We start from the raw sequence: 12,687 nt of genomic DNA on the forward strand, positions 1-12,687 counted from the left end.
ATGCATGGAGACAGTTCTGACCCACGACCACTGGCAATTGACAAGGGTACTATCACCCTGACTGTCTTCTTACTTCTTTTGTGCCTGGTGGCGGTGGTGGGTAATGGCCTCATCATCGCAGCCCTGAGCGTGCAGTGGTTGCTTCGGAGAATGCTGTCACCTTGTGACAAGTTGCTGGTGAGCCTGGGAGTCTCTCGCTTCTGTCTGCAGTGGGTGGTGATCACTAAGACCATTTATATTTTCCTCCACCCCCAGGCCTTCCCATATAACCCTGTGTGGCAGTGTCTCTCCTTCCAGTGGGACTTCTTGAATGCTGTCACCCTGTGGCTCTCGGCCTGGCTCAGCATCTACTACTGTGTGAAAATTGCCACCTTCACCCAGCCAGTCTTCCTCTGGCTGAAGCGTAAGGTGTCCGGGCTGGTTCTGTGGATGCTTCTTAGCTCTGTGGGCTTCTCCAGCTTCAGCGCTGTGCTGTTTTTAATTGGTAATCATCAGGTATATCAGAACTACTTAAAGAGAAATCCTCAGATTTGGAATGTGACCGGAGATGCTGTAAGAAGATCCTACGAGAGATTCTACTTCCTTCCCCTCAAACTTGTCACCTGGACGGTGCCAGTAATGGTCTTCCTGGTGGGCATGGGTTTGCTCCTTTCATCTCTGGGAAGACACACTTGGAAGACCATCCCGTTCATCTTGGGTGGTGACAACCTCAGCACCCAGTCTCACGTCAAGGCCCTGCTGGCTCTGGGTTCCTTTGCTGTGCTCTTTGTTTCGTACTTCCTGTCACTGCTGCTCAGTGCTGCAGGGATTTTTCCTTCTGAGGAGCTTAGATACTGGGTGTGGCAAGCAGTGATTTACCTGTGCGCAGCCATCCATCCCATCGTCCTGCTCCTGAGCAGCCCCAGACTGAGAGCTGTGCTGAGGAAGGTCCACTTCTCCAGAAGGTGGCCATCTTGAGTTGATTCAGGAGTCTGTCTATCCCTCCACTGCCCCCAACACAGATTTCAAAAAAAAAACCTTGTCCATATTTGTTGATGAGACCAAGAGCTTCTATGAAGGGTAGACTTCGAGTGGAAAGTCCTGAAATACAGTTTGGTATCACTCACATGCATTTAGCTATGTCCCCAGAGGGATGTATCAAGCCCAAAGAACCAGGGAACATTTATATTCCCACCATCAATTTCCAGGTCTCATTTTGAGTGAGCTGTGTGCAAGGATGCTGTTGAATTAGACTGCCAAGATTTTTTTTTTTTTTTGAGAATCTCAAATATCCTTTGTTTGCTGCTAATCACTTTTTGCCTTTTTCAACATTTAACTTTTCCATAGACTCTACTGCAATGAAACTCTTTTCCTCGATTTTGCACAAGGGTTTTTGGTGTCTGGGTCCTGTGTATAGGTGATGTGTGTGGCAAGATGTGCTGTCTGGAATTTGTGTGTTTGTAGATGTGCTTTCTGAGACCCTCCTGAATGCTAGGGTTGGAATTTACCTATTTATGTGATGTTCTCTCCCATAGCTGAGCCTGCTAGTCTGTTCTGGAGAAATTATGGTCTATGAATCCAAATGTGACTTTTTCTTTTTTAAAAAAAAATATTTATTTAAATAGGAGGGAGAGAGAGAGAGAGAGAGAGAGATCAAGAGAGAGAGATCTGGACACAGCACTGAAGCTTCCTTCAGTGTGGTGGGGTTTAGGCTAGAACCTGGTTCATGCACAGAGAAAGAAGCACACTAGCACACTATCCAGTAGAGCTATTTTGTTGACTCTAAAGTCTCACTCTTGACCATGTCTCACACCATCTCATCCCTTGTCAAATATAGCATAGGTCCTTAGACTTGTCATTTAAGGATCTCAACCACATGAAACAGTTCTATTTATTTATTTATTTATTTTGCTTCCATTCAAATAGAATCCTGTTTTGGATGGAATTTAGGTTTTTCATTGTTCTGGACATAGTTGGAGTACTTTCTCCCCTTCCCCAACCCCTGCCATATGCTAGATGTGTTTTATTTTTCTTTAATCTACTGATCTGTCAACATTTTATTTTCTTCCCCATTTGACTTGTGTACATGTATATGGAAACTTTATTTAATTAAATTGGGGGAAATGATGGTTTACATGACTGTTGTTGTCATGCCTACCCAGTTTCTTATCTCCCCATGTTAGGTGTCAAAACACCACACCCTCCACTAACTTGTCATCTTTCTCCACCACAGAACATTGGGTCCCCAACTCCCTTTCCTTCTCCGTCTCTTTCTCTTTCTCTACCTTCTCTTCCTCTTTCTATTCCTCCTCCTCCATCTTTTCTTCCTTCTCCTCTTCCTCCTCTCCCTCCTCTCCACTACTCCATCACCATTTTCAGTCTTTGGACCAATGCAGTTAAAATGTCACCCTGTACATTAGTGAGGTCGTCTGCCCGGGCAAGTCAGGTTGGCATCATGGTAGCGTCTGCAACTTGGTATCTCAAAAGCATTAAGATATAAAGCAGAACAAATTGTTAAATAGAAGCCTAAAGGCAAGAATATTGCAGATGAGATTTGGGGCTCCACTTTGGAAAAAGCTAGTAGGTCTATTTTAGGTATATTTTATGGGGCCCATGACTTTATTAACTTTTGCCTGAGCCCAAGAGCTAACATGCAGAGATAAAGAATAGGAAAGCTTTCAAGGGAGGGGATGGAATATGGAACTCTGGTGGTGGGAAATGTACCCCTTTTATCCGATGGTCTTGCCAATATTTTTTATTTTATAAATAAATTAAAAAAATGTCACCCTATAATCTTCCTTTCTTTGTCTCCGAACTTCTGCCTTCTCTATTGTATTCTAAAGGTCTATATATACATGCGCATATGTGCATATATATTGATTTAACATGGATCACATTATTACAATAATTTTGGAACATAGTTTCACACCTATGCATGTATATGTCCAAAGATCCAGTGCCATCACACCCAAGAAACCCTTCTACCACCCTGCCTCCCTCCTCTCCCAAGGCCCTCTGAAAACTACCTTGGTTTTTACAGAATCTAAGAGTCAGTTAATTATCATTAGTATCGCAAGTTTGCTTTTCTGTTTTTAGTTACTTATATTCCACACATGAATGAAACCACCTCTTACATTTTTTATATTCCTTCCTTATTTCATTTAGTATAATCACCCAAAGTTCCGTCCGTTCTACCCTAAAGGCACAATTTCATGCCTTAGTAGCAGAGTAGCATTTTAAATTTTTTATTATCTTTATTTATTAGATAGAGACAGCCAGAAATCAAGAGGGGAGGGGGTGTGAGGGAGAAAGATAGATAGATAGATGAGAGAGAGAGAGAGAGAGAGAGGGAGAGATCTTCAGCACTGCCTCACCACTTACAAAATTTTCCCTTTGCAGGTGGAGACTGGGGGCTCGAACCTTGGTCCTTGTGCACTGTAACCTGTCCGCTCAACCAGATGCGCCACTACTCGCCCCTCAGAGTAGTACTGAGTATATATCCCACATTTGCTTTACAGAGTTACCCGATGATGGGCATTTGGCTTATAATTCACATTTTGGTTATTGTAAATAGTGCAGCTATGAACACAAGAGTTCACATATCCTTTTGAATTAGTGCTTTTGTGTCTTTTTTGTAAATACTCAGGAGTGATATTGCAAGATCATAAGGTAGTTCCATTTTTAAAAATAAGAATAATTCTCTGTGTTGTTTTTCATGGCTGCCCCAATTTGTAGTCTCTTAAACAGTGTTCAGTGTTCTTTGTAGCAGCTTAATTCAACATGGGGAAGGGGGAGTAGTAGTCAAGTTAAGGAGTTTTTTAAATTAAAAAAATTTTATTAGTGATTTGATAATGATTTGCAAAACTATGAGATAACAGGGGTATAATTCTGCACTGTTCCCACTACCAGAAGCTCTGCTTCCCCCTTTCCCTCCATTGGAAAGTGTAGTAGTTCTCCCAAGGTGGCAGATATGGGTTGACCATTATTTCTATAACTACCGATATTTATAGATATTTTCCCATTTTTTGTATAGTCATGGCCTCCTCTTCCTTTCTAAGTCTCATTTACACTTGCATATGTTACTACTTCCAAATGTCCTTTTTCTTTTTTCCTCTTCTCTCACTGGGTCCTGATGTAATTAAAGTTCAGAGCCCTCTGGTCATCTTCTCATAACACCCCCCCCCCTAAAATTATGGAACAGAATTCTTTTGAAACTGCAGAAGGTGGGAGGTCTGGCTTCTGTAACTGCTTCTCTGCTGGACATGGACATTGGCAGGTCCATTCATACTCCCAGCCTGTTTCTATCTTTTCCTAGTGGGATAGGGCTCTGGAGAGGTGAGGCATTGGGACATGCCAATATATCTCTTGGCCAATTGTGTACAGTCTTTCTTCTAAAGATTATCAAGAAATACTGATGCTATCAGAAAAGATTAGGAGATATATGTTTCTTTTGTGTCAGTAGTTGAGTAGATAGAGTGATTGAGGGAAGTGAAGTAGGGGATATGAGAGAAGGGTGTCTAGGCCCAAGTAGCAAATCTTTGGCTAGGCAATTTATGGTGGTTTCTTTAGGCAAACTAAGGAGTTTTAGCTTTCTTTTTTTTTTTTTTTTTTTTTTGGTGTTTGTGTTTAAGGACTTATTGCAGTAATTTATATCTGTTAACAAATGACCTGTATTTCTCTGAAGGACGATTACCAGGTTGTTATGAACTTGTTGAAATAATGTGGTCAAACTGTCTCTAAGAAAATTATGATGGTTATCTTTGGGGGTGGAAAGGCACAGACCTTTGCTTGTGGTAGTGCTGTGTGGAGTTGTTCCCTTTTAATCTCATGATTTTGTAAGCCATCATTAAATCACTAGTACAAAGAAACAACTAAGTTTTAGGGGACCGGGTGGTAACGCAGAGGGTTAAGTGCACATGATGCAAATCACAAGGACCAGAGAAAGGATCTCTGTTCGAGCCCTGTGCTCCCTACCTGCAGGGGGGTCGCTTCACAAGCGGTGAAGCAGGTCTGCAGGTGTCTATCTTTCTCTCCCCCTCGCTGCCTTCTCCTCCTCTCTCCATTTCTCTCTGTCCTATCCAACAACAACAACAACAATAATAACACCAACGATAAACAACAAGGGCAACAAAACGGAAAAAAAAATGGCCTCCAGGAGCAGTGGTTTTGTAGCGCAGGCACCAAGCCCCAGTGATAATCCTGGAGGCTAAAACAAACAAACAAACAAACGAATTAAAAAAAACAGGTTTTAAACAGTTTACTTCAAGTGGTTTTTTCCTTCAGAGAAGCTTTTCTGGATGTTCCCAGCCCCCACTCCCTGAAATCTTTTATCCCTCTCATTTCTGAAAACATAAATGTGGTGTTCCTCGTGGGGACATGACATCTACCTTGTGGGCGTAGTTTGCACACACGTTTTATTCTCCCTGGTAGGTGTGACAGTTTCAAAGGCACTGGCCTCTTCTTCCTCTTCTGTGTATCCCTGGAAGCACCGACAGATATTTCCTACGCTGAACAGAGTAATTCTATTGCATCTGGAGTCCAGCTGTGAGCAGATGTACCTCTGTCTGTCCGTCTACCTCCAGGCCACCTACTCCACTTCTATGCTCATATTTGAACTGTATTTTCTTTTTTTCTACTGCATGGCCAGTGTATTTCTAAAGGTCAAATGTATGCTCTGTTTCTCTTTGATTTTTACACAATGTAGAAATTAAACGGGTAAGCGAGAGGATCAAATTTAATCGAGAGTCAGATTTGACTGGCTTTATGGCACCTTTGCCTTCCTCCTTGCTTGAACATTTACATGTTGCTAAGCAACATGAAGGGAGCTTTTAGCTCCTTCCTATGGGAATCTTCTGAAGTGCCCTTCTCTTCTTCGCTAACCCAAGTGCCCTATATAAGGTACTCTGTTCCTTTCTCTATTCACATCCTTAGCCTGTGGGAATAGAACATCTCCCAGAATCTGAATGAGTTCCTCCATAGTGACAAATCTCCTCTGAGCCGAAACTGGTTATTTAAAAGAGATTTAGGGTTGGTTGCATTTTTAAAATAACGGGCAACACTATTATTATTGTTGTACATTTAAAATATATATTTTAATTTTTTATATTCATTTATTTATTTTCCCTTTTGTTGCCCTTGTTCTTTAACATTGTTGTGGTTATTGTTGTAGTCGTTGTTGGATAGGACAGAGAGAAACGGAGAGAGGAGGGGAAGACAGACACCTGCAGACCTGCTTCACCGCCTGTGAAGCGACTCCCCTGCAGGTGGGGAGCCGGGGCTCGAACCGGTTTCATTATGCCGGTCCTTGCGCTTTATGCCACTTACGCTTACATCCGCTGCACCATCGCCTGACTCCCAAAATATTTTTTTATTATTAGATAGAGACAGAGAAATTGAGAGGGGTGGGGGAGATGGAGAGAGGGAAAGAGACAGAGAGACACCTGCAATCCCGATTCACCACTTGTGGTGTTTTCCCCCTGTAGGTACGGACAATAGCCTTGAACCCGTGTCTTCACACACTGTAGTGTGTGCGCTTAACCAGGTGCTCCACCACCTGCCTGCCCTCGCCCCCAGTAAAATGATTATTATTAAAGAGAGTACTGCTGTGAGTCACTTGTGTTTATTTTCTGTGAGAAATGGGGGGGAAGATATTTACTTAAATCCTGAGGAATTTAAGTATTTCATTCTTTTAAAATATTTTATTTATTTATTAAGTATTGGATAGAGATAGAAATTTAGAGGGGAGGGGCAGATAGATAAAGGAAAAGAAAGAGAGACACCTGCAGCCCTGCTTTACCACTCATGAAGCTTTCCTCCTGCAAGTGGGGACCAAGGACTTGAACCTGGGTCCTTGCTCACTGTATTGTGTGTGCTTAAGCAGGTGCACCCCCGCCAGGCCCCGATTATGTACTTAATTCTTAGCATTGCAAAGAGAGGAAACCAAGGCCTGGAGAAGTTCCCTGAGATCTCACGCCAGGGAATGATGGAATTGGCTTACTCTGGTGTAATCATGTAACACTTGAAATAGTGTGGTACTTCTGTTGGAACAGATAAATACAGCAGCAGACTGTTCCTGGAGAGTTATACATGCTAAGCACATCATTTTATATCAGTGCTAGAAAAATGATGGTCTTATAGCACAACAGTACGACAGTTGGAAAGAGTAAGATGAAATGAAACATTTTATCCTAAACTCCAGGTGGCTGATTTTTTATTCTAAATGTTATTTGATTTTTCATCGTTTATTTGGTAGGACAGAGAGAAATCAATATGGGGAGGGGAGCGTGAAAGAGATGCCTGCAGCACTGCTTCACCTATAATGAAGCTTCCTCCCTGCAGGTGGGGGAAGGGGGATGGGAGGCTTGAACCTAGATCCCTGCACGTGGTAATGTGTGTACTCAACCAGGTGTGACACTCCCCGGCTCTCAATGTTATTTGCTTTTTAAGAACACCCTTTATTTGACTTTTTTTTTCTTTTTAAATGTAATCTCATAAGATAGTCGCATTTATTTATTTAATAATATGTATATTTTTACCAGAGCACTGTTCAGCTCTCACTTGTGGTGGTGTTGGGGATTGAACCTGGACTTTGGAGCTTCAGGCCTGAGGGTCTCTGTATTTATATATTTACTTACTTATTTTGCCTCCAGGGTTATCGCTGGGGCTCAGAACACGCACTACAAATGCACTGCTCCTTTGGCCAACTTTTTATTTATTTATTTATTTAAAAATTTTTTTTGGTGAGCCACAGCCTGCCCCACCCCCTCTCCCATATAAGGGTCTCTTTGCATAACCAATATGCTATATACTCCTGCTATTTATTTATTTATTTATTTATTTATTAGATAGAGACAGAGAGAAATTGAGGAGGAAAGGGGGGAGACAGAAAGGGAGAAAGAAGGGCACCTGCAGCACTGCTTCACCACTCATGAAGCTTTCCCTCTCAGGTGGAGACTGGGTGTTTGAACCTGAGTCCTTGTGCATTCTAATATGTGCGCTCAACACTGTGTCCCCCTTCTAGCCCTCTAACTGCCTTTATATTTCAGAGATATGTTGCCTTTTATCATTCCCTTTTTTGACTGTGATTGTATACTCTTAAGTTTCCACAAACCAGAGAAACTTTTTTTTTTTCCCCCCAGAGCAATGCTCAGCTCTGGCTTATGGTGGTACAAGGACAGGGAGCCTCAGGCATGTGAGTCTGTTTGCATGACCATTATGCTCTCTCCCCTGCCCTTCTTCGCCTTTCTTAAGCAGGACGCTCCAAATATCAAGTCATCATGAAAATGGGTAAAACTGACTACAGAAAAAATTTAAGGCTTTTTACTGAAAGAAAAAAGTGAAATGATGCTATAAAATATACGGCGGGTGGGGAGGTCGGGCGGTAGCGCAGTGGGTTAAGCACAAGTGGCTTAAAGCACAAGGACCGCAGAAGGATCCCGGTTCCAGCCCCCGGCTCCCCACCTGCAGGGGAGTCGCTTCACAGGCGGTGAAGCAGGTCTGCAGGTGTCTGTCTTTCTCTCCCCCTCTTTGTCTTCCCCTCCTCTCTCCATTTCTCTCTGTCCTATCCAACAATGACGACATCAATAACAATAAGTACAACAACAATAAAAACAACAAGGACAACAAAAGGGAAAATAAATAAATAACTATATAAAAATTAAAAAATATATAAAGGGACAACTGGTCTTTTTTTTTTTTTAATTTTAGAGGGTTGGAACAAAAACAACAACAAAAAACTACCAGAAAATATTTATGACCATTTTTAACAGTTTAAAATCAACATCTTTGATATATTAAGAGTTTAGCAAACCAATAAGGAAACAAATAGAATAGTGGTTAAATGTTAAGAGTAAATAATAAGGGTTGTCAAGTAAACGTGAAAAAAAGTTTTACCTTAATGGTTAACTAGAGAAATGCAAATCAGAATAGCAACATGTCTCTTTGCTAAACACATCACTGTACAGGGTAATGGTTGCACCTTTCTTTCTCAGGAAACCACATAAAAGGAAGTAAGAAAGGTAGAAGAGGCTCTGAAAACCAAACTTTCAGCAATGGTGAGAGACTGATAACTTGTAAATTTCAAATGAAATGAAACCACTGTCAGTCACCAATGGGAATAGAGAGAGAATCAAGTGAGGGAAACAAAGTATATGAAGAGAGTTGACAGGGCCAGCAGAGGCAGAGCTAATATTCAACAAGAATATACTGTCTGGGGAGCTGGACGGTAGTGCAGCGGGTTAAGTGCAGGTGGCACAAAGCACAAGGACCGGCATAGGGATCCCAGTTCGAGCCCCCAGCTCCCTACCTGCAGGGGAGTCGCTTGGCGGTGAAGCAGGTCTGCAGGTGTCTATCTTTCTTTTCCTCTCTCTCTGTTTCTCTCTGTCCTATCCAACAACAACGAAGCAATAACAATGATAAACAACAAGGGCAACAAAAGGGGGGGGAAGAATATACTGTCTGTAAGAACCAAACATATCCAACCAAAAAATGTCTGAGTATACTTATGTTCAGAATAGCACAATTTCTTTTTTTCTTATTATAAACAATATATTTTTATTCACATATATCATGTAATATAACATGTCACACTGTATTATATAAAGTATATTATATTTATTATGGTAATTATTATAAGAACCACATTGTGGGGACTACTTGTATTCTCATTACATAATGAAGAATAGAAACATGGATAAACTAACCTGTCCACAAATTCACCTGAATTCAAATTCTGATGTCCTGACTTGTAGGTTTTTTTTTTTTTTTAAATATTTATTTATTTATAAAAAGGAAACACAGACAAAACCATAGGATAAGAGGGGTACAACTCCACACAATTCCCACCACCAGAACTCCATATTCCATATACCCTCCCTTGATAGCTTTCCTATACTTTAACCCTCTGGGAGTATGGACCCAAGGACCTTGTGGGATGCAGAAGGTGGAAGGTCTGGCTTCTGTAATTGCTTCCCTGCTGAACATGGGCGTTGACAGCTCCATCCACACTCCCAGCCTGCCTCTCTCTTTCCCTAGTGGGGCAGGGCTCTGGGGAATTGGAGCTCCAGGACACACTGAGTTTGTTTGTCCAGGGAAGTCTGTTTGGTATCATGTCAGCATCTGGAACCTGGTGGCTGAAAAAAGAATTAACATATAAAGCCAAACAAGTTGTTGACTAATATGAACCTAAAGGCTGGAATAGTGTGGATGAAGAGTTTGGGGGTCTTCATTTTGTAGATAGCTGGTAGGCATATTTTAGTTATATTCCAAAGTGTCTGTGGCTATAGTATTTTTTTTTTTTCCCCTGAGCCTGAAGTCTGATACGCAGGTGGATTCTAGTTATTATCTGGGGAAATGATTTCATGGCTGGAAAAATGACCAGAAAGCTGGATCAGGGAAGACAGTAGCTCCCAAATGTGGGAAAGGTGTATAAATATTGTTGACTGTAAATCAATAATAATAGAAACTTCAGTTGTTCTCCATGTGACGCTGATGTTTACTGGATTCTCACACACATCTTACACCCCCTTTTTTTGTGTGGGGGAGAGTCAGGAATGCAGGTGTCCTCTAGATCTGGGTTCTCAAAGACTGCAGTCATCTCAGTCTCTACCAGAAGGATCTGCTTCCATCCCACTCACGTGGTTATTAGAGGATTCAATTCCTCATGGTTGGCTTTACTGAGATTCAGTTCCTCCTGAACTACTGGGGGCAGCCCCCTTCAGCTCCTTGCACATGGCTTTTTCTCTGGATCATTTGACTTCCTCAGAGTGACACCTGAGAGGCAGCTGAGTGTCACAGAGAGTGCACACACACTTTGTGAGCTGTGAAGCAGTGCTGCAGGCCTCTCTCTCTCTCTTTCTCTTTCTCCTCCTCTATCTTCCCTTCCCTATTGATTCTGACTGTATCCAATAAAAAAAGAAAATTTCTATCACCTCACATGGATAGTGCCCTGTGCTTTACTTTGTGTGTCATTCTAAGCCACACCCTATTAAAAGGAAGCTTTAGTGCTGTGACTTTCTCCCCAGTCCCCCACTGTGCATCCTCTCATTCTCTCTCTCTCTCTCTCCCTCTCCCTCTCCCTCTCCCTCTCTCTTCCTTTATCTCTTTCTCTGTCTCCATCACAGTCTCTGTGTCTACAGAACTTGCTTTACACGACCGGACCTTCAGACTATCTCTCTGATCTAACCTGTGTATCCCATCTTTAAACCTTCATGTGCAATTGGGTTAACTTTGAAAATTCCTTTGTTAGGATTTGCTATGTCATATACAACATCACCATAATTTATGTCCTTTGAAATTATTTGTGTATAGCTGTGCCACCAGTTTCTTCTGTTCTCCCTGGTCTAAGCTTTTAAGAAAGTCAACATATCAAAGACTCAGCCTATGGTCTGTGCTTTAAAAAGTTTGAGACATTGAATCCATTTTTAACCCTCTCATATTACTTAAATAGTGATTTATACGACTACAAATTAATGGGAGTGTACACAAACACCATCCACCACCAAAAGACTGTGTTTCATCCCACCTTCCCCCCACCCCTTCTCTCTGATAAGAGAAATAGTGCCTGACTTCCTCTGGTGTTTTCTGGATTAACTTCCATTTCAGTGATGGTATAAAAACAAGATTCCTGGTGACAGACTCTTCAGGTCCTGATGGAAATGTGTTGAACTCATTATTTTAATGACACAGAATTTCAGTGTTTCTATGCTTCTAGAAGTGACAATGGCTGCCAGAAGGTGACTCACTAATTGACATTCTCTTACACATTCTGACACTTTGATGACTTTTGCTGGTTCACACCCAGCCTTCACATTTTCTGCACTGGTTGTAGGACAAATGTACCCCTTACTATGTTTCTCTCACATTTAGCAAAAGTCTATGGAAGTGCAAGTTCCTCACTTCATGCACTTAGATAAGGGGATGTGAAATGTATAATGGGGCTCTGAAAGAAGGATCTGAATCTTCCAAAATGTCCACCATGTAGCACACACAAGCCAGTTAGGGGAATTCAAAATGGTGAAGACCAAAGAGGTCACTCTGTTATGTGCCAACTAATTGCTTGTGTTTGACCCTGGCACAGAGAGGATTCTACAGAGGAAATTAAACAGAGTTGTCTAGAATTACCCAATTGATAGTCTTATGCCACAAATTATGTCTCAGCTATGACACTGGGGTTTTTCTATCTTTGATGGTAGTTTGATTTTGATATTTCTTCTTCCTATTATTTTTTTAAGGACATATGTTTATTATGATTTGTAAAATGAAATTAAAGGGAGGCAGGTGGTAGCACAGGGGGTTAAGCGCAGGTGGCGCAAAACGCAAGGACCCACATAAGGATCCCGGCTTTTGCCCTCGGTTCCCCACCTGTAGGGGGTTCGCTTCCCAGGTGGTGAAGCAGGTCTGCAGGTATCTATCTTTCTTTCCCCTTCTTTGTTTTCTCCTCCTGTCTCCATTTCTCTCTGTCCTATCTAACAATGACGACATCAATAACAACAACAATAACAAACAACATGGGCAACAAAAAGGGAAAATAAATATATTAAAAAATTAAAAAATGAATAATTAAAAAAATAAAATGTAGTATTTTGGTACATGTCAAAATACTTTTCAATTCCGTAGTCACCAGGGCTTCTTAATTTCTAGAGAACTGTGACCTGTGTCTCTGGCCACTCTTGTGTGATTCACTCAAGTGAAGAGGGACACACAGAAGAT

General features: G+C 41.6%; 1 protein-coding gene across 1 annotated transcript; it reads left to right on the top strand.

Moving 5' to 3' along the window:
• Positions 1–957, top strand: TAS2R60 (taste 2 receptor member 60). Its single transcript, XM_016187804.2, has one exon. The coding sequence runs from the start codon at positions 1–3 to the stop codon at positions 955–957; it is 957 nt and encodes a 318-aa protein (XP_016043290.2).
• The last annotated feature ends 11,730 nt before the right edge of the window (positions 958–12,687 follow it).

The sequence above is a fragment of the Erinaceus europaeus genome, chromosome 8 (genome assembly GCF_950295315.1).
Source record: "Erinaceus europaeus chromosome 8, mEriEur2.1, whole genome shotgun sequence".
Lineage (NCBI taxonomy): Eukaryota > Metazoa > Chordata > Mammalia > Eulipotyphla > Erinaceidae > Erinaceus > Erinaceus europaeus.